The 26065-nt window shown below is 39.8% G+C and overlaps 2 protein-coding genes across 22 annotated transcripts in view; one reads left to right on the top strand and one right to left on the bottom strand.

The window, feature by feature from the left end:
- Positions 1-7650, top strand: part of plcb4 (phospholipase C beta 4) — a 131944-nt gene extending 124294 nt beyond the window's left edge. For 20 of the 21 annotated variants that reach the window (XM_087144947.1, XM_087144942.1, XM_087144960.1 and 17 more), the window contains one exon: positions 75-7650. In XM_087144947.1, the coding sequence (XP_087001073.1) occupies positions 75-146 (72 nt within the window). In that variant the 3' untranslated portion in view covers positions 147-7650. The remainder of the gene's footprint in view (positions 1-74) is intronic. The other variant, XR_015427495.1, reaches the window with a different exon arrangement.
- On the bottom strand, positions 5841-25572 carry LOC110979296 (N-acetylated-alpha-linked acidic dipeptidase 2-like). The gene is made up of 17 exons (XM_022234965.2): positions 25280-25572; positions 22614-22770; positions 21266-21394; positions 20834-20962; positions 19259-19451; positions 18231-18321; positions 17746-17835; positions 17481-17566; positions 17059-17178; positions 16559-16641; positions 15904-16035; positions 15058-15149; positions 12001-12091; positions 11466-11718; positions 10934-11015; positions 10707-10799; positions 5841-8476 (listed from the first exon to the last, which is right to left on the bottom strand). The coding sequence occupies exons 1-17, from the start codon at positions 25507-25509 to the stop codon at positions 8275-8277; spliced, it is 2253 nt and encodes a 750-aa protein (XP_022090657.2). The 5' UTR covers positions 25510-25572; the 3' UTR covers positions 5841-8274.
- Between the last annotated feature and the right edge of the window lie 493 nt (positions 25573-26065).

Raw genomic sequence — 26065 nt, 5'->3', positions numbered from 1 at the left:
CCATGATACTCCTTAAAAGCATTGATTTATTAATATTTCTTTTTGAAACTATTTTGTTCTTTGTCATTTTACAGATGATTGAAGCGCACAAGGCCAAGTTGAAAGAGACCAATAACTCCAACAGCAAAGTTGAGGCTGTCGTATGAGACCTGACCTTTGACCCTTGACACTGAAATGACGTTACCATGAGACGCCCCAGTCTAGTCTGTCACTTCCCCCCCCCCCAGCCACACACTCCGTGAAACAGGTGCAACATGAGAAGGGAACATGACGTATTTCAAATCAATCTTTTAATTTTGCCCTGCGGAACGTGGCTCATTTCTCATATTTTCTACAAGTATTTTATCCAGGGATGCAGAGTTTGTCAACATAATTATGCTGACTGTTTCTGATCTGTTTCCAGCATGGTGTTTTTTCTTCAAAAAATGTTTTGAAATTTTTGTAGAAACTTTCTTAGAGGCATCACAGATGTTTTAGTGATGGAGTTTTGTGAGGGTTAAAGAGGGCATTTGTAGGAAAAATTTTACCTTGAGATGTCTATTTAAAAATAACTTTTAAAAGAAATTTGTCATTGAAATTAGCCTTTATGTGTTCACAGAGCTTCATGTATGCTGGCTTGGTACATTTTTGAAGATTATAAGTAAGGAATTACATAGAAGAATTGGGAGAGTGTAACTTTCGTTTTGCACAGATAATCTACCTGTGGGATATGTCAAAGTTAGAATCTTGCCTTCATAGGAAAAATTTCAATTAAAAAAAAGGAAAGCAAGGAAAATAAAAAAACAGTTTCAGTTTTAGTACGGAAGTCTAAAAAGCTATCTTTTAGGCTTCTTCAGGGAAAAATGTCTCTCGGATGAAATGTTTTCCTTTTGAAGTTTTCCTCTCTGATGTGTGCTACAAATGTGACTTGAGTAATTGGAATTAAACATCAGTTGCATCGTTGCATTACTTTCTGTAATGTATTTCTTGCCAAATCTTTGTCCAGAAACCAAAGTTTCAAGGAATGCAAAAACCGTACTATTCCATACGTATTCAGTCAAAGACTGCCAGAACTATTACTCTGGCCTATTATCAGCCACAGTAATGTTCTCATTTAGAGAATTCAATTCAAAACAAACTTATTTCGGACATTGTATTTTGACTAATTCTCAAATACCTTGACATTTTTATTTATAGCATCCTGTGCTAATTTTTCAGGAAACCTAGATAGATATTACATTTTTGATTCAGTGTACCCAAATGCCATGTCCAGTACTGCTTTTTCAGATTTAAACAAAATTTATGAAAAATGTCATATTGATGTACGTCAGCTTACTTTGTTACTGTGGTGAGACCCATGGATTGGGCTGTTTTGTGAAAGAATTTTCACCTGGAATCTTAAAAAAAAAAAGACGGAAAGATTGCAACATTTGTTGACAGAGATACATTCTCCTCAATGTCATAACTGATCCTGGATTCTGACAGACAAAAAAATCATGCTTTTGTAAATATGTACAGTTAAGCGAACAGTACGGTTAATGAGACTTGAATCTTGACTCAAAATAACAAAAATACAAAAACCAAAAACAAAAGAAAAAAAAAGAGATTAACACCTTATTTGTGTAAATAGACACGACAAGAACGCTCATGTCTAGCTGTTTAATCCAAGTAAACTTGACGTTACGTACTGTGTGTATTTTGTGCGTCCTAGGTAAATAGAACATACCAGGTCAGACGTTTTAAAAGGTTATACATAATGAATCTTTTTTGATGCAGTGTACATATGTTTGTTTATGATAAACATTCGTAGGATCTTTTTCAAGGAATTTGTGTATACACGGTGCATTGTGTCCTCTTCCTCACCCGAAGGTAAATGGTGATTTGGGAAAAATTAAAAAGAAATTACACTGTGTACTGAAATTGGAATGCATTTTGTTGTCTTGGGGTATGATAACACTTAGAATTATGCATTGTAAATAATTTTGGAGGTTTTTTTTTTGTCTGCTAAGGGAACTACCGAAGGAGTATTGTGAAAGTTCTGCTAAGGATCATGATCTCTTTCCTTTATTATTTTTTTCTTTATGTACAAGATAATTTTTGCCAGTCCTGTATGATTTTTAATTGGAGAAAAATTGCATAGTCAATGCATGACATAAATGAAAAATACAGCGGAACATGAGTTCAATTATAGTCATCCTGGACGAGTATACATAATGCCGATAGATGGTTTTTACATACAAAGGCTCTCAACGGTTCAGCTTGGTAGAACTTTATTTGTTATCAACGTTATTTTGTAACATTTTGGTACAAAAACCTTTACAAGAAGACCTAGTTTCGTACTATTTTTATTTAGAACTTTGGGTACAGCACCGCTTTTAGATAGATATATTGGAAAGGGAATTGAGGTAGTTGTTTATGGTATTCATAAAACTTCGTCTCGTCAGTAAAAAAAAATTAACAGATATTGTGAAATTTAAATTAAATGACAAAATCTTTATATTTAGGTTGTGTGGTGTAGAGTTTACCATTAGGGCAACCAGAAAAAGCGAAAACTATCTGCAATATTCAAGCTAGAATGTACAAATTCTCATCTGTGGTTTTTTCCCAATTGGTCCTAAAAATTATAACATTATATTATGAAAGATATTCTTCTCTGTGTATATACAGGTGATTGTATTATTGTTCGAAAATAGCATCACAAATTTAATTTATTGTTTGGAGTGAACACCAGTGTATGAAATACTAGTTGGATTTTTTCGTGGAATGCTTAATATGTTAGATATTGTATGATTTTCATTTTATGTTCGTTTTTAATGGCTATGTAATTTTGGAGATTCAAGTGGGTTTGATTTTGTGCACTGCTCTTGGTACCGATAACAGCCAGGACAACGGCTTCATTCTGCTTTCGTTGGGACCTGTCAAAATGTTGCGCACTTTCATACTTTGTTTATCCAACATTCTACGTGGTGTTGCATCCCACTCAATGTGAGTGATGTCACATCTACATTGCATGGTTGCCACGTGTCTTATTGCCACATGCCTCGTGTACCGTGCGGTGCTCTTCATCACCGCACTCTTCCAATGGCAACAGCTCTAGTGTGCCATTGCCATACCCTGATGCCGTGTCCTCAAGCAAGTCATATGTAAACCTTGCCGTGGCCACACCCTGCTACTGTTGCCACTTCATATCAACTCAACACCCCTACAAATGCCACACCCTCGCCGAGATAAATCATTTTTTCTAACGCCATTCTTCAGGCTATTCTATTAGCCACACCCACTATGCGCTATTAACCTCCCAGTGGATACAGGCCACACCTAGTGTGTCAGTGCCATACCCCTCTAGGAATGCCACACCCTTTTTAGTTTCTCATCCTTACCGGGAACATGCACTCGATATACCACTGCCACACATATCATGTGCCACTAATCCACCTCCTTCATAATGCCACACCCTCTGGAAGCTGCCACTACACCCCTCCTTACCCTCCACCTTAAAACTGTCAAATTCGCTCTTCCCTTACCTCTGGTTGAATGGTTATAGTGACGTACCCGTTCAGGCCACTACGCTGAAGCTAGGAGACACACAGATGTCGCATTGTAGGTTTACGATCAGTGTGTGTACAAGTCGTCTCAAATCAAATTAGGAATCTATCGTCAGCCAATTCAGGTTATCATTGCATAAGCCCATTGTATATGTAAATCACAAGTCTATGGCAAGTTGTGACATGCCAGTCACAAGTTTTCGCAAGTTATCGCAAGTCCATCACTAAGCAACTAGCCATCCCGTCTTAATTTAAGTAACAAACCATTGGGCCTATTGTCTCATCTCAGTTCATCTCTTGTTACTTGTGACTGAACTGTGTGATCGACATCACTGCAACACTGCAAAAATGCTCTCTTGGTGCACCAAGAATGTTGGAGATCTACTACGACCCCACCGATAAATCACACTTACATAATTATATCTGTCAAAATGTCAGACTCCACTGTCTGTGGTTGCCATCTGTTTAAACTTTTCTGAAATTTTGGAGCCTGCCTTTGCACTGACCACTCTCTGCGTGAGGTTGCTGTGCACCACTGACTGAATTATAGCTGCTTACATTTAGGCCTAAGTACATAAGTCTCCAAACTGCACGTTTTTACGTTTGACGAAGCGTCTTTCATAAGAGTGGAGTACGTGTAGGTTATTATGTATGTAGCTGGACCAGTTTGAACTTGTATTCCTCTCCGGATTTGTTTATGCAAATATGAGAAACTGCGTTTCTTGTTTTTAAGTACTGTAAGATGACATGGTGTGAGAAAATTGCATTTTTGATTTCTTGAGATTTTATTCAGAGTTTAAATTTAATCATTTAAATGATAATCCCTGCGTAAATGTAGTTCACATTTTTTTGCAAGACATTGAATACTATTTTAAGCTACATTAAATTTCTTTGCATAATGTACTTTTGTGCTGAATACACATATTACACTAACAATGCGTTTATGGAAATTCTCTTTGTGTTAGGCTAAAGACAACATAGTTTGAGAAATCCACTGTGATAAGTTTCATTTAACTATGGAATTTTCAATATCTCGGATTCGTCTCCAGTCCTCTGACGTTAGAGTTTCTGCTTAATACTGGTCGCTATTCTTCCTCAAGGGCGACAGCTCCTTAAGTTATGAGTCGAGTCCGGTGTTCAGACTTTTCCGTTTGGGTAGAACGGTAAACTCTCTTAATGTATGTCTTCAGCCAGAGATGGAGGCGCAGTGGAGACGAAGCCGAGGCTTGAAAAAAGGGCCTAAAGTAATATTATATGGAGTATATGGAGTGTATGCTCAGAATGATTTCACATAAAAGAATTAAACATGGTCGTCTTGGAAGTGACACGTACTCGGTTATAACTAGACATCTTTAAACTATCACACTGCCCTTGGTGCCCGTGTGAAGTCCATAGCTTACCGGAAATGTTTGCGAATGAGAAAAAAGCATAATGGTCAACCGATGCTTCACCCTCAGATTCTGTACATTGATTGGCCGAGAGCTATTCACATGGCATTCACTATCTGCTATCTTGCTTTTCACGGCTACAAAAACTACACCGTACTATAGCAACCAAAGCTCTTACCGTTGGCAACCGCATCCCTGCGTTATGTGAAATGCTTCTGTGCGCGTATCGCGCATTCAGAAGTACTACCTCTACAGAGCTGGATTGGAACATTTTGTGATTACTAAATAAAAAAATGCTGGTGGGTTTTCAACAGAATTAATTTCTTGACGTGCTTTGTACGTGTATTTAGATCAAACCAATTAGTTATCGCTCAAGTCACGCAGAATCTCTGGGAGAGGTGACAAATATTTTACTGTTTTATCTGTTATGTAACCTAGCGCCCCTCGGTAATCCATGGAGCATTCCAGGTTCCCTCAGCTTCGCTTCGGGATAATAGAATGCTCCATGGATGGGGGGGGGGGGGTACTGTACCACTCGAAGCAGTCAATATATAAACGGACCATCTTGATAGCATCACATTTGGACATATTTTGTGTAAGGTTATAGCTAGTAATACAAACATAAATTTTTCATGCCTGGATGCACGGTTTTAAATCGCTATTCCGAGCTGTTGTTTTTTTTTAAGGTCAGTACACAATAATTGTGTATGTTTAAGATGTGAGATTTTCAGCAAGGTAGGCTTACTGCTTGCGTGCTTGATGAAGGGAAATGTAGGCCTAGGTCATACGTTAATGGACTGCAGGTGTTCAATCAAAATTAATTTACACATAAGGAAATGTGTTATTGCTTGGGTAGGGGAGATGGATTTTTTTTCAAAACAAAACAGTTTCTAAATACTACGTGCGGAAGAGTGCTTTGTTAAACAGCCATTTCATTTTTCCTCGAATCGGCTGATTTCTTCGTTTTTCACTTCACACTCATGCCATTGAAAATTAAACTATGTATAAAGTCTTGTAAAGATAGGAATTTCCTCGTTTTTGGTCAAAGTCCAAGTTGCATGCCTGGTTAAGGGCTTGTGGCAAAGATATCACTAGCCAGCGACCTCTCTGCTTAATACTACCGTGTGCAGTTCTTAAAGAACTACGCAAGTCAAAATTCCCTCAACAATTCGAGCGATTCACAATAGTGCGCCTCCAAGAGTTTACAACGCGTTGGCCAATCATAACGCGCGAAATCTGCCAACCCTTTCCAAACCACGGACGCCAGTATATAAAAAACCTGGACTTGCAACGCCTTTATATGAAGAAGCCAACCAGCGGCCATTTTTTCCGAGCCGAATACAAATGCGTGGGTTAGCTTCCCTCTATTGACGTCAGGTAGAACAAAGGCGGGCATTCAAGTTGCCAGGAAAGCTTTGTATTCGGCTCGGTAAAATGGCCGCGAGTGTAGTCAATGATCTCTATAAGCTGATTAAGGGCATTGCGAGTCCAGATTTTATTATACACATCCGTGTTCCAAACGCACATTGGGTCGACAGATATCACACATTGTGATTGGCAAACGCGTTGAAAATTCTTGGAGGCGCACTATTGTGAATCGCCCGTATCGAGCAACTGTTGTTTTCTGATTTATTCACAGTACGTGTAACGAGATTTTTAATGCACTGGATATTAAAAGTACTAATTATTATTTGGTACCCAGGAAAGTATCCTTTGTTGGACCTAAGATGAAAGTTGGACTTGATACCTCAGTAACTTTTGATATCGCGGTCACACTTCTTTGAAGAGACCACAGGTGCTTGTCTTTTGAGAATGTTTTCTTCTTCGTCACGTCTACAAAACTTTTGTAAAAGTGAATGATTTTTTTTCTGAATGCTCATCAATCAATTCTTGTCTGTCCTGTGAGTGAATAATTTTCTGTGCTTCCCTGTGTCGTTTAAAATGCAAGCAGTGCCATGTGTTGTTTCTCCAGACGTTGTGAATCCTAAAAACGTCATTGACGGGGGGGGGGGAGCTAGTGTAACTGAGTGGATTTGGCGGCCAGTTACCAAGGTGTGATTTCTTTAGTGAATAATTTATTGTGGTAGACGTTACTTGGACTTCATTTTTCAAAAGATGTTGATTTATTTAGTTGATTAAAGCCCAGAATCGTTAAAATTAGGAAGTGGGGCAGGAAGCAGAATTCTCAAAATTTGAGCTTTGAAGTTACTCTGTCAAAAACTGATGATTTTTTATATTATTCTTGTTAATATTCTACTTCAAGATTGTAATACCTCTTTGTTACTCTAGTTTCAAATTCTTTGTGGCATTTTCTCAGGTCGAGAAATACATTTTCTAGTCTGCTCTTCCAATTTTTTCTTTGCTCTTAACAAAAACGGTACAAAAATTCTCTCGAGCAATAGTAAGCTATTTAGTTTTCCCCGCCAACCAAACAAAAAGTTTAAAACTATGAAATTACTGATCTAATAAAAGTTTTATGTATAGGTTGAAATTTGGTACCTCCAACGTAGAATTTTGAGATGGCAAGCCGGTGAGATTGTTCTAAAATTATTCCTACATTGCAGTTGACTAGGTGTGTATGTATAGACTGTATATATCTCGGCAGATAGTGCACTGCCATCTCTGTACGTATTATTTGTGCTTTGAGAGTTCATCGCTGAGTGTTTTACCAACACGCGCGCGAGGTGTGTGGGAGTACTGTTGGGTATTAAAAGTGCACATTTTGACCAACTGGTAAAGTGCGACGTTGTATCTTCATTTGCTTGGTGGTCTGTGATTTTCGTGTCTCAGTGTTTTTTTATTGTAAAAATCAGAACTGATGAGCTAAAGACAATAGGTTAAAGGGTAAAGGTGTTAAAAGAGTAATTTTACGAAGTGATGAAGTTATTCTATCTTGGATTTTGTGGTATCGAGGAAATGGATTGTATACAGGGTTTGCTTTTCATTGATATCGTAAATTTGTGCTTTCAATGTAAAATCGCTAAAAGTTGTGATGAAAATATATTCACATCAGTCCTGGAGAAAATTGTGGATATTTTTTGGTTTGGGAGTGGGACATTAAAGGCTTTTCAGTAGACAATTCCCGAAAGGAAATGTTCAAACTTATGAAAAGGACAATGCAGTATTATTGTTCGCCAACAATTATTCATGCATAACGAAAAGCAAACAAAAATCAACAGCCTTTTTATATTGACGACATCTGTCGGTCCGAATCTCTCGAGATCAGTTATAAACTCACTCTAATTCGTTTTTTTTCAAAATCCTGACAATGTCATACCAACGTTTCCACGATGGTTTTGTGTACACAAACTAACTTTTTAGGCGTCATAATTAAACTCTGTGTGTTTAGCAACCATGACTCGTTAACCATCGAAAGCAAGCACATCCTGCAGCGTGCTGACTGCTGATTGGATGGCGTGAGTTGTGACCGCCATCTGCTGACGCACGATATCCCAGCGTGCATCTTGGTCTGGTGCCTCGTCGATCCGATACATAGCGTCAACAATGCCCGGGAAGGCGTCTGCGGCGTAGTAGTCCTTACTGCTGGGAGCGAAGACTATGTGTCTTGGGGAGCGGGGAGGGCGTCGAAAAAATCGAAAAGTAACCACAAATTACCATCTCTGAAAGATTTGGCCGGTTGAGTCATAACTCAAGAATATTGATCATGCTAAACACAAAGGTCGCTCAAATTTGAATTAATTTTGGATCCCACCAAAACATTTCCAGAAATTGAAATCACTCTGGCATTTCATACGATTGAGGATAGCCGTACCGGAACAAGTACTAATTTCAATTCAGGGGTGGACTTACACCCCACCCAGGTCTTAATAGCGCTACGCATGCAGGCCACCCTATAAATAAGTTTTCTTAAAACATATCACTGTCGTTTCGTATGGCCGAGTGGTTAGGCTGGCTGTTGTGAAACCTGGAGTTTCGGGGTTCGAATCCCAGTGTCGTCCTTTTCTTTTAGGTTTTCAGCTCGGTATCAGAAACTTTAACTCAGTTAATTTCCCATCCTGAAGTACCAACAGTACCTTAGCCAACCGGGTAAGCTCTTCTGCTGGGACTGTCCGCGAAGTCCAGGTGAGCGCCTAAGTACTGGTTCTAGACGTATGGCCGACTCGGCGGCCAGGGCTTAGGGGCCTGTCTCGTTTCCTCCCTTGCATGGTCGCTCGACCCTTTTTGGGTTAAATGGATGGGCAGGGAGGAAGTGTGGTGGGCCGGGAACCCCGAGACCCCAGAAGAGTCCTATATGGAAGCCGGTAACTGCGATTCATAGCGAATTTCAGGAGTCCGTGCGCCTGAATGCTTGGTCAACACCACATAACTTTTATATATTTTTTTCTTTCATCAATAGTCCCCACGTTCTAATTAGCTCAATGCATAAATGAGGAATTAAGCATTTTAAAGTGTTGAAAGTTTTTAGAAACAACTGAATTGTCGCCATCATAATAGAGTCCACCTGATGACTGTAATTATAACAAACAGCAGTTTGAAAATTTGGAAATAAATTGTAACTTGTAGGAGTGATTTGTTGGCTACCGTTTGCATCTCGACAAAGGGTTCCGCTCAGGGAAAGTGAAATTTTCATCCAAAACTGTAGAATAATCGTCGTGTCAAAAACCCATTTGCATGCTTTTGGAATGATATATAGTAATTTGAATATAATCTGCATGAGCTTGGAAAAACACCTCAGTTATGTCTTGCCTTCACATGTGGTTCCCTTTTTATTTACAGCAATTTAAGCAGGGGCAGTGGCAGCGCGATAGTGTTGGAGGAGGTCTCATAAAACCTAGCGAATGTCTCAGATTACTGATAAATCGCGGCAATCACGCACAATTTTCCTTGCTTTTGAGACTAGATTTTGGTGGTTTGGTAACAGAGGCCACTTCTGTCCTTTCTGAATAAAAAATTCTTACATCCTCATGCAGTTGTAAATAACCTGATAAAGAGGTATTTTACAGAAAATGTTCCTTACCAGTTTGTGGATTTTAGGGTAGGGCTAGGGTTGGGAATTACTAAATTTAATGGGTAGGGTTAGAGTTACGGTTCAGGAATTTAATGGTCGTAGAGTTAGGGTTTGGTATCAATAATAGATAGGGTTAACGTTAGGAATTTAGAGTTAGGGTTAGGGTTCCTAAGTTTAATAGATAAAGTTAGGCTTACAGTTCAAGAATTTAATGGTTGTAGGGTTAGGGTTAGGGAAGCTTTAGTTTAACAGAGAGGTTACCCTCTAACCAGGTTGCCAATATTATTTACATTTTACGGCGTTAGCAAAATATCACTGTCTGTGAGCAAATGCCTACTAATATTGTACGTTAAGACAGGCATAGGATACCATGAATTCCTGAATACATGCAGACCATTTTTTTAAAACATGAGCTGTATCAGGGAATACAGCGGAGCATTTTGGGAATTTTGCTTTTTCCTGGCCGCGTAACCATCGAGCGCGAATGCAGTTTCTGTAATCCACAGCATAGCCTGCAGCACACGAATCAGTAGCCTATGGGGGAAGCCCCTAGCCTTTTTTGTTTAATAAGGGAAAAGCCAATTGCTCTTCATGTTCATTCCCCTTGAAAGCGTGTAAACAGCCCCTAACTGTAGCCTCACCCCAAAGAAAAATAAAAGGGTAATTCCAGAAATTAGGGGTCCAAAGTGAGACATTTTTGTGTCCCTGTTACATCTGATATCTCACATATTGCCTCCCCCCCGAAAACGTGTCCCCCCCATAAGAAATGGTCGTGGATCCGGCCAAAAGACCATGATCTATGTTAATCTTAATAGTAATTCTTACCTGAGAAACTTGCGGTCAGGAAGCCCAAGTGGGTCAATGAAAGCTCGTTCAAGTTGCATTAGCTGATCATTCACTCGACGCACGGCCATCAAACTGTAAGATCAGAAACTGCTACATTTGACACAGACCATTTGAAATTTATACGTTGAAATAACTTTTGCAAGTGCCAGCGTTTAACCAATTCAGACAAATTTTCCTTATTCTGATATTAAATGATAAAGTCTTACTCTTTTTTATCGGTGTGTGAAATAACTTTCTCCAATTCAGTGGCGGCAGCTGAAAAGTTAGCCAGAGCAGAGTAGATGTATTCTATAAGAGAGGAAACGTAACAATTATTGCATCTAATGAACTGATGCTTTCATATTACTAACGGTAATGAATATCGCATGGACGCTTTCTTGGCTCACAAATATTTCCTGGTCGAAAAAAGTTCTATTTGGGACGTGTTTCCTGAACACAACCAATCCGTATTGGTCAAAATGTCGACCAAATTTTTCCCCAGACACCTCTCAAAAGAGATTACCCCTTCATGGTGTCATCACAAAAACTTACCAATCGAATCTCCACCATGCAAAGCTTCAGTTCTTATTTATTCTTTACAATTTTAGTCTTTCTATTTAATGGGTTGGTTTTATTGCGTAATGTTTTGTTTTGTAGCCAAATTGACATTAAATGTTTCCTAGAATAATGGCCTCGCGGATAAGAATTATGTAAAACTGTGGCCTATATTCATGAACACTTTTTAAATGTGCCACTCACCAAAAGTGACACCTTTGTTGTTCATCTGTGTCTCGTACGCCGCCTTCACTGTGTCCATCGACCCCGTGATCTTGTCCGCGTAATCGGTACAGTCAAAGGGCAGGATGACCGACTCGGCCAAGTCTCGGGTTACCTCAGCCCATAGCCTGGCAACAGCCTGATGCCGTAGGAAGTCGTAATCAAGGAACCTCTTCATGTAATAGAAAGTCTCGTAGACGGAGTGGTAAACAGGATAGCTGGATATGCCAAGTGACTGTCGGCAGAATTATTAAGACAAGAAAGGTACATTACAAAAACAGCAGCCAGTACAACCAGCCAGAAATCCGTTCACAGGCTTTTATACACAGGACAAGTTTTCGAACAATCTGACTTAAAACATGGGCATACAAATTAGCTGGCAACCCGGCTATGTACATGGAGGGCGCAACATCGCTCCCTGAACCCAAATGGCCAATTTTGTTGGGGGAAAGTGACGTACTATGTGAGAATTTTTCACTTTTATTACTTTCAAAGTTTATTTAATGATTTGACTTACAGAATCGAACGTGTAAAAGAGATCCACTGCCGATACCCCGATACGGTAGATGAATGGAACAAAGTCGCTCCCCGCACCAAGATTTCCGATTCTAATCAATCAAAAAAAAAAGTAAAAATGGCCCGAAAGCCACACTTAAACATGAATGAGAAACACGTTTTGTCTGGTAGTAAAAAAATGTCCTGAAGTTGAAGCCCAGAAGTTCTTTCAGGAAAGAGGATACTGTTTAGCTTGTTTGTTGTGTGTGGAAGTTGTTTGTTTTTGATTCTGGTAGTTTTGCCTTTTTAATTGTTTAACATATGGCTGGAGTGAGCCTGCTTTAAGACTTGACAATTTTCAAAAAATCCGGACTTTCAAAAAAAAAAATCATATATATTTTGTCTTAATTCAAGACACCCTAAACATTATACTCCTTACAACTATGTACTCCATTCAAAGTTGTTAAAGCTGAATTAGAATAATATATTTGCAATAGTTTATATAATAGTTTGGCAAAGTTGAAGAAACAAACCAACCAAAAAACACCCCAACAAACAAACAAACAAACAAACAAACAAACAAACAGACAGAAAGACAGACAGACAAGTCTGTGCACTTTTCTGGTAGAAAAAACATCCACACACGAATTACCAAGCAATCCGTAACCAACTCTAGTCTGCTGACAACAAATTGCTTCTAGGCAGTTTAGGGGCAGTCACAGCGATATTTGTTGAGTAAGTGTATGCAAAAAAAAATTGGAACACTGTGTTGCTGAGTTTTCACCCAGTGGTGTTGATTTTAACATCGAAGTTTTTGCATTGTTTGTTACAGTTCCAGTCAACCCTCAGAATACTGTACCAAACAGCACATACTGTACCAAACAGCACATACTGTACCAAACAGCACATACTGTACCAAACAGCACATACTGTACCAAACAGCACATACTGTACCAAACAGCACATACTGTACCAAACAGCACATACTGTACCAAACAGCACATACTGTAGCAAACAGCACATACTGTACCAAACAGCACATACTGTAGCAAACAGCACATACTGTACCAAACAGCACATACTGTAGCAAACAGCACATACTGTACCAAACAGCACATACTGTACCAAACAGCACATACTGTACCAAACAGCACATACTGTACCAAACAGCACATACTGTACCAAACAGCACATACTGTACCAAACAGCACATACTGTACCAAACAGCACATACTGTACCAAACAGCACATACTGTAGCAAACAGCACATACTGTAGCAAACAGCACATACTGTAGCAAACAGCACATACTGTACCAAACAGCAAATACTGTACCAAACAGCACATACTGTAGCAAACAGCACATACTGTACCAAACAGCACATACTGTACCAAACAGCACATACTGTACCAAACAGCACATACTGTACCAAACAGCACATACTGTACCAAACAGCAAATACTGTACCAAACAGCACATACTGTACCAAACAGCACATACTGTAGCAAACAGCACATACTGTACCAAACAGCAAATACTGTACCAAACAGCACATACTGTACCAAACAGCAAATACTGTACCAAACAGCACATACTGTAGCAAACAGCAAATACTGTACCAAACAGCACATACTGTACCAAACAGCAAATACTGTACCAAACAGCAAATACTGTACCAAACAGCACATACTGTAGCAAACAGCACATACTGTACCAAACAGCAAATACTGTAGCAAACAGCACATACTGTACCAAACAGCAAATACTGTACCAAACAGCACATACTGTACCAAACAGCACATACTGTACCAAACAGCACATACTGTACCAAACAGCACATACTGTACCAAACAGCACATACTGTACCAAACAGCACATACTGTACCAAACAGCACATACTGTACCAAACAGCACATACTGTACCAAACAGCACATACTGTACCAAACAGCACATACTGTACCAAACAGCACATACTGTACCAAACAGCACATACTGTACCAAACAGCACATACTGTACCAAACAGCACATACTGTACCAAACAGCACATACTGTAGCAAACAGCAAATACTGTACCAAACAGCAAATACTGTGCCAAACAGCACATACTGTAGCAAACAGCAAATACTGTACCAAACAGCACATACTGTAGCAAACAGCAAATACTGTACCAAACAGCACATAGTGTACCAAACAGCACATACTGTACCAAACAGCACATACTGTACCAAACAGCACATACTGTACCAAACAGCACATACTGTACCAAACAGCAAATACTGTACCAAACAGCAAATACTGTACCAAACAGCACATACTGTACCAAACAGCAAATACTGTACCAAACAGCAAATACTGTACCAAACAGCACATACTGTAGCAAACAGCACATACTGTACCAAACAGCAAATACTGTACCAAACAGCACATACTGTAGCAAACAGCAAATACTGTACCAAACAGCACATACTGTACCAAACAGCAAATACTGTACCAAACAGCAAATACTGTACCAAACAGCACATACTGTACCAAACAGCACATACTGTACCAAACAGCAAATACTGTACCAAACAGCACATACTGTACCAAACAGCAAATACTGTACCAAACAGCACATACTGTACCAAACAGCACATACTGTACCAAACAGCAAATACTGTACCAAACAGCACATACTGTACCAAACAGCAAATACTGTACCAAACAGCACATACTGTACCAAACAGCACATACTGTACCAAACAGCACATACTGTACCAAACAGCACATACTGTACCAAACAGCAAATACTGTACCAAACAGCACATACTGTACCAAACAGCAAATACTGTACCAAACAGCACATACTGTACCAAACAGCAAATACTGTACCAAACAGCACATACTGTACCAAACAGCACATACTGTACCAAACAGCACATACTGTACCAAACAGCAATCCATTTGGAATATTAATTTAAAAATTACTACCTTCAAAAGAAGAAATCTGATCGTTATCGAGGTTGATGAAACTACAACACACGGTCCGTATTTACATTTTACTATGTAAGTCCAGAAATGGTCGCGTTTAGCGTTACCTTGGCAATGTGTTCGGATCGGTGGCATGTACAGGAGCGCGGTCCCGCCAGGTATTGTACAGCGACCTCGACAGGTCTTCTGGGGCAGGCACCTGTGTTGCAGGCATGGAATCGACAAGAAATGCTCGACATTTGGGCGTCGAAATCACCAATGATGAATCTAAAAGATGATATGGATGCAGAGAAGGTGGGCGTTGCTTTCATCACTATACACTGTATGCCTTTTTATTACACGAAAAGCGCAGTTTATAGCCAAGTGGTGGCTGGCAAAGCTAGGCTGGTTGTGAGAACAAAACAACAAAATTCAAACACACCGATATTGCGAGCCTATATCATAAATACTTTTATCAGATCCATGAAAACTCCCATTTTTACAATGAAAAAGTAAAGTTTGCATTTGAGGCAAAAGTTGTATCAAAGTAAAGAGTGAACTTAATAAGTCATTTTGGACCTGACACTCTGTAATGATCTTTACACAATTCATTTGCATTTCAATATTTATGCAAAGAAGATCAGAAAAATAATGTTGCAACTTTCATCAGCTGCGTACTAGTATACCGAGTTGCACTGGTCGTCATGTATTTTCGATTTTCTGAAGTGAGAGGTCAATTTCTGGCATGAAAGAAAAACAAAACATTGTTTTTCTTTCAGGTTGGACAAGTTTTCTCTTTCTGTAAATTGACATTCTAGTCAATATTTCACAAAGGCCTTTTTAGGAAGTGATTTTTAACTGAACGAAGAATAATTTCAAATTCTCAAATTTTTGCACGTTATTTGTCCAACTCAAGGGTTCCAGAAGGCGCCACGAAGTGCTCACTTTCAGACTCTATTTCCAAAAACTCTGACCTTCTTTGAAGCTGCAAAGATGGCCTGGTAGAAGAGAGGGGTTGATTTGACACGAAGTGTGTAGTTGCCCATTACGGCAGAATCAACATTGATGTACGCTACGGCCCTCGCAGCCAGGATCCTCTGAAATTCCTGTGCAAACAGTAGATGGTTTGAAATATTTTTGAAGTCATGCCTCTACCTCTTTTTTTATCTTAGCTATAGCATTCATTAAAGTGACTTTCAAGGAGGGGAATCTCTATTTATCGCAGACTGAATTCTGATCCATGCACACTTTAAAACATGTTGTAAAACAGGTTCCCGTTGGCCTAGTTTGCCCAACGTTTGTCGGAAACCACTAGCTGCTCACTATTCGGGTAAATTTCTTCCCCGAATCAGTATAATAGTCAAATATTACCAGAATTTACCAACGTTTAGGCAATTTGGTCAATTTCTCTATTCCATTTTTATTGCAACCCCAATTCTCATTTTGGATAATCACTTTAATATAGAGTTCCCAGACAGCAACTACAAGAATCTTTTCACAGAAGACCGAAGAAATTTCTGTGGCTACAATTACGAAACTACAGTTTTCAAACGTGTTTCGCTTATTATGAACACAGCAGGTTTTCGTTAGCTTGACCAGAGCTCTCATCCTTCAAGAAAATCACCCTACCTCTACAAACTCTGTAGAACCCAGGAGACCATACTCCTCAGCACCCCAGCTAGCAAACACTATGGATCGTCTTGGTTTCCATCCTGAAAGCAAACATTCATGATATCGCATTACTGGAATGGAATAAGTCCCTTATTCTGTTTGATTTTTTAATTATTATTTGGCTGTTTTCTACTCTTAATACATGAGTCAGAGGTGTAGCAATGAGGTATTTTTGATCCGCAAAAAAACAACAACAAAAAAACAAAAAACATTTGGGAGCCAAATCTGACCCTCTCATTTTCTGTGCCATCTTTTAGGTCTGAACAAGTACAAATCCTTCCATAGATGCCACAGCTACATGTACAGTGCCAACCCTCAAAACCGCAATCGCCATCTTAATAACTCAATTAATTCGTAATTAATGTCATTATTGTATCCAGAAGTAGCTGAGGTTTTGATTGCATATTGGTTTAGGGTGGAGCCACTCCCTGAACCAATCACCATTCAGTATACCTCACCTGATTTTCTTAGCTCTCCAAACACACGTGACACTTCCATCAAAGCTGCTGTACCACTACTCGGATCTACAGCTCCGTAGACCCAAGCATCACGGTGATTACCAATTACGACATACCGATCTGCAGACCATCAAAATGAAAATTTAGATGATTTTGCCAAAGAAACTTTAAAAAGGTGTTTCATTCGAAGGAGGCCGAGAAATTAGCGTGTGTGGAGCTGCAATATTTTCAATGAGCAAATTATAGACAGCCTTATGGACACAATCAGTGATGGCATACATAAGGGGACAAGGTGCCACCAAAGGAGGTGAAGCCCGAACGCTAACTTTGTGTATCTGGTGACGATTCCTGGCAATGTTCAGTTTGATGGGTATGTTTTACCACATACATATAGTATAGTTTATTTTGTATCTGTAACTTACCTGGTTCAACCTCCCCTTTGATGATACCGATGACGTCATATGTCGTCCGTCTCTCTCGGGTGGTATGGATGGTCATTTTCACATTCCTACATGACAGAAACTTAAATTACTTTTTGTTGTTCTTGTTGTCTGCATCCGACACGTTAAGGACAGTTTTCTTACAATATACATTATTTGCAACCTTCATCAACCGTGATACGCAGACAAAAGGAAGCGGTGAGAGACCAGCAAGAAATTTCAGCTAAACGCGAAACAGGGTACCAACCTCTGTGGGTTGGTGAAGCCCGGGCCGAGGCGGTAGGTGACAGGTAGGTGACCCCTCCAGGATTCAATGACCTCCACACCGGTCATGTTGCTGGATTGAGAATTAGGAACAAAGCAAAGTAGAATTCAGGGCGCAGTAAGGATTGTTATTTTGACTGAAGAAAAGAATCGGCCTCTGGTCTGATGACGTCAAGATTCGTTTACAGTTAAGCTTTCTTGCAGGTGCCAGCAGAGAACAACGGAATAGAACCTTCGTTGGAAATTGTACATGTAAGTATGGAGTCATTTGTCAATAAACTGCTCTTGGTATAAGGATTTTAAGACAGATGGTACAAGCCAATTAACTTTATTTTAGCAACACTGACGAAATGGTTTTTTTTTGAAGTAAGGGGATGAATGAAATATAACGTGCACTTCATTTTTATTTAGATGCGGCGAGAAGATAACTCTCTTCTCAACACCGGTCTTTGCAGGTGTGAAATTTACCCTAGAAGCAGTTGGGCATCCCCGTAGCCGATGGGATGGACAGGAATCTTGGGCAGGGCCGTGTCCTCGTCTTCTATGCGAAAGGCAAACGCTGTAAGATGACGAAGATAAAGTGTCAAAGTTGGCTGAGAAGGCGACTAATGCCATCTTGTTGACATGTTCCTTTATTGATAAACAGTGGGCCGATCAAGCATTCTTTACAGGTTTATCCAGTGAAGAGACCTCTACAACTTCGAGAAGCCCTTTAGTAATGGCACTAGGTTGCAAGCTAGATAAAAGACCAGTTTGGCGGTTTTTAGACTCAGTTAATCCGTTTGGCTCCATGTCTTGTTGCTAAGATCGAAACCGCTTATGGATAGTGTTCAAAAGAAAACCGTTTACGATGTTTTAATTAACAGCATGTACTTGGAAGCGGTCACGTGTAATTCAGCTGACAACTCTAAAGTCAAGGGACTAAAATATTGTGCAACGCCGGAGACGAAGCGGAAGTTTGATGGATACACCTCATAAAAAGTGCAACAGCTTGCGCTATGAATGTGCCATTACAAGAAATGCTATAGAGGGTTGTCGTCTAAGATACGCACCATGGACCAGCAATGCTGGATTTCTTTCACGACCATAATTCTGTATTAAATCCAGGCGGGAAGTCATGTCCCATTGTTTATGATTTGCCCTGTGTCTCGGGGGCGTAAATCCCGGCGGAATAGGGTATATCCCCCACTTTTCGATCAGGGCCAGGGACTTTTGAATCATTCCTCCTATTTCGTGGTGAGAAAAAATAAGCCGGATTTCGAGGAATTATTCAGACTTACCAACAACCAACTATATTTTGTTGGTGAAAAAAATCTTTAAGGTTTGGGGTGTACGTAGGAATATTAAAGATATACATCAGTAACATGAACGCCTCCTCACTTTTAAAATGTCCATGGCCGGTCGAATATCCCCCATCCTCCATTCCCTAGTACAAATTTACGCCACTTTTGCGTCTTGAAAACAGACCCACTTTAAACAAGATTAGTTGCCATTACGTTTGGCTGGGTAACCAGGCGTGATAGGGTCACCCTTTGCGTCACTGACGAAAGTATTCCCCCTCTGCGCTCCCGTCTCAGGCAGCCACCATCCGTCCGGGTACACTTTGATGTCACCGTCATCGATGGCGTAGTCTGCCGGGTCGGAGTACAGGATCAGACCCTTGGCACCCGCAGCCTGCGCGTTCAGAGCCTGTGGGTGACGCAGAAGGCACGGGATCATTAATGTTGGGAAACGATTGGAGGAGTCAAGTTATGGCCAATGGACTGTTACCCCCCCCCCGACCCTGGTGCTAAGGGATGCAAACACATGCTATTAAGTGAAATTTCGATCGGTACACACCCACCACCAAACTCAGATCTGAACCCTGATGATGATCCAAATCTACAAGGGAAGATGGATAATGACTTAAATGGCGCCAGGATAACAGCAAGAGTAGACCTAATGAGAGATCATATTTGGAACGAATAACGTGTGATTATTAGACAGCATTTCAGCGGGATCAAACCTCTCCGCAATTGCTGTCAATTTGCGTCATTTGTTTTTGCTTTTAAAAACTTTTGTAAGTTAAAAACAAAAGCAAGACCCTGTGAGGGTGTCATTCTGTGTGTGGATAAAAAAAAATTCACCACCATCGTTGTATAAAAACATGTGACCTTTTGGGAAGTGGTATTCACGAAGCACTCTAATGGGAAAGTTCCGAACCCGCAAACTGCGGGCATCGGAACGCTATCTTTGCGTCTTGAAGTGTAGCGATGTGAGCTAAAAAGGCACGAAACGTAATAGCGATCAGATCAGACCAACCTTTCCTCGGATGGTTGGAGATCTACATCAAAGTAAATGTATAGGAGGGAGAAAACAAAGTAAAATTTTCAAATCAACCCTCGATAATTCAAATGTGTTGGACTTCCCATCAAAGAATGAGCCATGAAGTCCTTTCTACGATTGTTGGTCAAACAGATGTTTGTTAATTTAGGGGTATATATCAACGGCGGATCCAGGATCATCACCAGGGAGGGGGGGGGAGAGTTTGTCGTTCACTTGCCAAAAGGATAGTTTGCGCAAGACTTTGTGTTTGCCATGCGCATTCGCGCTTGCATTATGGGAGGACATGAACAATTAGAGCCTCACAAACGCACTTCGAATGTGTTTAAATTTGGTAAGTCTACAGTACGCCGTGAATAAAACAAGCCAGTGCCGTTCAGAACGGCAACAGCGGGGCACAACTTGTCTAGTCAAAGTGCTGCGCTTCCGGGCCAATTTCCCTGGCCGAACGGTTCTAAACAACCGTGCTACTGCATGTGAACGGTGTTTGTACCGTATTTTAACGGACATTTTAGGATAAGGATCAAGAAGAAGACTACAGCATCAAACTGATTTGAGTCGTTTGGATGTTTTCATTCTTTTTTAGGGGAAAAGATTTTCTTTTAAGCCTTCTGTCTTTAGGTCTGTTGTGGAATTCGGTAATAGTCAAAGGGTCGAATCTCAGGCTCAAACTACAAATGATGCAGATACCGGGGCACTTCGTTTTGAAAAAAACAGTTTCGCGGGACTTTCGAGTAAATGAGCATCACCTTATTTCCTCGGAATATCTTTCCATAGCGGGCAATGACGATGGTGCCAGTCAAGTTGAGGTCAGGATGGTTTTTCTCCAGGTATTCAAAATCTTCCACTCGAGCGTAATTAGCATACACCAGGTCGCCCTTTCACAAAAGAGAAACAAAAGGAAGGAATTTGAAAACAGGAGCACGTTTTAGTTTCTCCTTTTAAATACATGCGTGTTTTTTATTCTAACAAACCCTCAAAACGAGCATCACCAACAATAAACGAAATATAGACAGACACATCCTGGGCAAATGATTGGAAAAGCAACCAAGCAAAAAAACCCAAAATCATACTGAAATGTCGTGCACCCAGTAAGTGATAAAATCATGGTGGACATGACAAATAAGATGGGAAAGAGGAACAAGGAGTTTGAGTGGATTGAAAGGGGTAGGTAATGTTACCTCTGGTTCGCCTTGATATGAATATGCATTAAATGGCGGCACGACATCAGGGTGGTCGTCGCCAGGTCTAAGCATTGCCTCCTCCAGTCGCGAGTGGAATATCTCATTACCATCTTCGAGGATAGACACCTGATTGAGCCAACAAGAATATACATTTGTAATATGATGACAAACAACAGGGTCATCTATTGAAGGGGTATAGCCTTCCACAGATGTAACTATGGCTTTGAGGAGAAATACTTACCACACCCCAAATGTGCGTGTTATGAAATGTTTCGTGCACACTATCTTCCACTCATAAAAAAATACGATTCTAAAGAGCAACGTCGTGAACAAGAATGGCCTTCAAATTCTTTGAAAAAGGACTGAAAATCCACTTTTTAGTTGAAAACTACTTTTTCATCAAAGACTCAGGAATTCCCGTCGTCTGAAGTAACTTACTGCTCCTTTCTTCAAGATTTTCAAACTCATAAACATAATTTTTCTTCAGTATGTTCCTGTGCTGATGTAACGTCGCCGTAGAATTAACAACGATGTGACACACTAACTTTATGCAGCAGTATAAATCTTTTTTTTTTTTACCGCTAATGGGTCATTAGGGAGACATTCCCACAAGAACTTTACTGTCCCATAATTCAATATTCCCTAGTCTGATCTGAACCACACTTTGTATGTTTCAATTTAGACCCTAATCTAGCCTCCTTCTGGTAGTTTGAAAATGGGAAGACACTGAAATGTCTCCCTAAAAGCCAATGTCTCGCTAATGCTGAAAATTTACCACAAAATGTCTCCCGAATGATCTATTTGTAAATATATCAATAACAACAAAAAAATAATAATTTTAAAAGGAACACGTCACTAGAGGAAACTTGGCCCCTGCTCCCTGCCTGGTACGACACACAACTTAAGTGAATCGAACTATAAAGGCGCCGCTATAACAAGGGTTACGCAAGGTTACCTTCAGAAACACGTGACACCATGCAACAACAGCTGTTTTATAGCTCAAAGATTTTGAGTGATGCCGGGGTGAGAGGTTGGAAAATCAGCGACCGCGCAATGCGAGGAGTTCTCTGGCTCAGGTCATACTTGGAGCGAATGCAAAAGTAAATGATAATAAAATTTTAAAAAAGTTACAAAATTAAAAATTTAACAATAACGCAAAATTTGACATCATGAATCATTTGAGGGGAAATTTACCATTCTAGTGGTCGACTCTGCGAATACGCTGGGCATTTTTCCCCCTGATATTTGCGTTCGTGTTTTGCTTTTTTGACCAGTATAAACAGGCCCTCTTCCATGACTAGTGCACTAACACCACTCAAATGAAGGCACACAGCAATAGGTTTACCTTGTTTGGAATGTTGTCATCGGGGTAAGACAGAAGTACATCATAAGGAACGAGTTTAGCCGAGTCTAGTCCTTGTTCTTTCCACGTGTCCCGCATGTACTCCGCGTTGGAACGCTCAGCTGGAGAGCCGGCGATATGAGGAACCTTAGTGAAGTACCTATCGGTGATCAACGAAGGATATCATTAAGACTATAATAATATAACAATACTAAAAAGATATAAAGATATCACATTATATTTTACTTGTATCCATGAGGCTAAAAAGTGATCAACTTTCAAAATAAAACAAAACGTTGCAATGTCTTAATATGGCAATTTTTTGTTTTAGTTTTATCAAAGAGAACATGCTTTTTGTTTGTGATGTACCACCAAGCATCCTGATGAAAACGAACAATGTTTCTATTGATTTCAATTGTTCAAGATTCGCTGTAGGCTTTCAATGAGAAAGTGGCTCTGGGTTCCTCTTCAAATCATATTTAAAATCAGTCTGACTGATTCTGCTTATTGACATAGGGAATTTTCGAGCTTACTGAATTCTCAAAACTTCGTTCATCTTCTGTTCTATTGACAATAACTTGTGACGTATGCTGAGCCTTAGCCTTAAGGCTTGAGGACAAAGCCATGACCTTTGCTTTCAGAGATCAGTGACTTGTAATTTTAGAGCCTTGCTCTTCAAGGCCAACTGATCTTTTTAATATTTTCAAGGTAAATTTGTTCGAAAAATGTTGCTGTTCTGCAAACATTCAACCTCGGTTCATGCGGCACTGAGCTGTCTACAAAGTCTGGTGTAATAAAACTTACCATGTTTTGTCATGGAGGTAAGAAACGCCCTTTATTTTTACATCTTCACTTTCAATTTGTTTTTCACAAGATAGGTCTAGGAAAATTTGCTGCCTACCCCAACAGACAGGTATTTTAATTTTATTTGTCTGAAGTTTTTTTAATTCTAAACTTGATGGAACTGATAGAAAAGTGTGTAAGGTTATATTTCACAGGGGAATGGTGGTTTAAACAAATGTGCAGTTAAATGAGCAGTATTGTACTGTATTTATGCAACATTAATCGACTGTAAACGAAGTTTACAATAAACAAATGTGTTTGTTTGTTACACGTATTTACTGTGCTTTTGTGAATACAGTACAATACGGTATATTTAACAGTAATGTTTTACGGTATAAGCTTTGACCTCAGTTTGCCTATTGACACAAATGGGGCGTTGCTACACAAGTACTTGACATCAGTCGGACAAAATGTTTGTGCTTTTTGGATGTAGTTTTATTGCGCAAATGCGAACCATGCATAAAAAAATAAATCGGACGTGAGAAATGAAAAATCTGACTTTTTCATGTTCCAACCACGATTGCACTTGGGAGCCGAACAATGTACAATTATATACCATGTTAGTGCACATTAAGAATGTACATAAAGTTCTGCCGCGATCAAGGCTTCTGAATACGAGGTATGTGTATCTTATACGTAATTATATTTGACCTAAAAAAATTAAAATTAACCTGAATCTGAGAATTCTTTATCAATAGAACGTATACCTAAACACGAATGTACAATGAACCCGTAATTAATGAAAACGGTAACTTGCTGTGTCTAATGTCTACATCAAATTAATGTAAATAATTGCGATAAGTTAATGTTGTTTTTATGGTTAATTGCTGTCCAATAAATGACGGCGATTTACCGTAAAATGTTACTGTAAATTATTAACAGCATTCTACTGGCGCCCGTACTGTGAATACTTACAGGGAAACAATTAGAGTGAGGGAGTTTGTTTCAAAAGCCAAGAAAACCACAGAACATTGCGTTTTCAGTCAATTTATAAGAATCGTTTTAGATCTTATTCAGTAATTCATATCTTATTTAAATCGGTCTAACTTCTGTAACACATACCACTTTAAACCATGTAAAGATGCAGTTTGATGATGACAAAAAAAGCAATGTTATACAACACAACAGAACTCTATTCAACTCAGTATCCTCAACCTGCAGGTCAATTTCTCGTATTTGTTAAATGGTGTTACATGGCATAAACAGAGCATATTGATTGCTACATGTGCTAAAAAGAAAAAAACCAAAAGGAATTCCCTTATGTAATGGAGATCATTCCTGCAATGCATCATTGGATTTGAATGAAATCTTCAGTTTTGAAGAGATAATATTTTCAGCTTGAGTTTGAAACCCAAACCAACAATTTCCCTAGTAATCATTTTAGGAGAAAATAAATGGTATATAGAGCTTGTTTTTCTTTAGTGGAGGGGGGGTACGCTGTATAAGTGCCAATGGGGGTAGCAATTTTACACTTGAGGGTCTTGGCCTTAGCCCTTGGGGGCCAAAGCCTGGGCCTTGGCCTTGATGATCAGGGCCTTGGTCTTAGCCTTGGCCTGGAGAATCAAACCTTGGCCTTAGCCTCAAGCCTTGGGGGTTAAAGCCTGGGCCTTGATGGTCAGGGCCTTGGTCTTATCCTTTTCCTGGAGGGTCAGAGCCTTTGATCGGCATTAAAAATAACCCCCAAATCTGAAAGCTCTCAAGGGGAGTAATGTGGCCCTAGTCCCTCTCCCATAGCCAGCTACCTCGCCCATGTATCTTCAGATCCAGTCTAGATCCTCGCCAATTTGTTGATTACCACGATCCCATGTGCTATTACGTGTACCTACCGTAGATTCTCTTCAATATTCTCAGCGTTTATACGGTCAATGACGTTCACGGGGGGCGTATCAGTGTTGGGATCAGGCGTTGGTACCGCACACTCTGCATTTCTCGGTGCCGTGAAATAGCCAATGATCACCCCCAAGCCGATGCCCGCTGCGGCCAGAGCTACCGTGATGATCCAGAACATGGGTCTGGGCCATTTGGACGTTTTTCTGTATTGCTTCTCATCTTCCATGACGCTTCGGTTGCTTCGACTGTAGATCTGATCGACTAGACCAGTTGCTAAATATGTAACTTTATCTCGCACAACTTTGCGACCTTTCGCAGGGAAAGCAAAAGTCCACATTTAGATTACACATTCAGGTTATTGCTATGAACTTTGATACTTCATAGCTAACGTAAACACTTAACAAAGGTCGACACAGTTTTAAGCGAGTAAAGACAATTGTCATGAGCTGCTTCTAGTATCTGAATTGGCCAAAGGAAGGGAAAAGTTGAGGGCAAATTTTCTAATGTTACCAAGACATACTGAGGTCTGTAATACTGGGATATAGCCTGCACTTCCCATCAGTGGCATATCCAGGAAGCCTAATTTTTATTTTTTAGAAAAATTGAAAGTCTTACAGTTCAAAGACGGTACTCTCTATTTTTTTGGAGGCTTTGTGATTTCTTTATTGATGAAAGCCAATTGAATTATAAAAATCCCCATTTCCCCCATTCCTGAACCAATTTCTAGACGCGTCACTACAATTCTCTCTCACTCAACTCTTGAGTAAATTCTCGGTAACGTA

Source organism: Acanthaster planci, linkage group LG01 (assembly GCF_054643075.1).
Source record: "Acanthaster planci isolate LZ-2023a linkage group LG01, COTS_SCS, whole genome shotgun sequence".
Classification (NCBI taxonomy): Eukaryota; Metazoa; Echinodermata; class Asteroidea; order Valvatida; family Acanthasteridae; genus Acanthaster; species Acanthaster planci.
Note: the sequence above shows the minus strand (reverse complement) of the source record. Positions and strands in the feature narration are given on the sequence as shown.

What these genes read in the sequence shown, in the direction of transcription:
- LOC110979296 (XM_022234965.2), bottom strand. Translation starts at nt 25,509, where the DNA reads ATGGAAGATGAGAAGCAATACAGAAAAACGTCCAAATGGCCCAGACCC. An exon ending in AATATTGAAGAGAATCTACG is followed by an intron (nt 22,771 to 25,279) that starts GTAGGTACACGT and finishes GATCACCGATAG; the next exon opens with GTACTTCACTAAGGTTCCTC. An exon ending in CAAAGGGGAGGTTGAACCAG is followed by an intron (nt 17,179 to 17,480) that starts GTAAGTTACAGA and finishes GATGGTCTGCAG; the next exon opens with ATCGGTATGTCGTAATTGGT.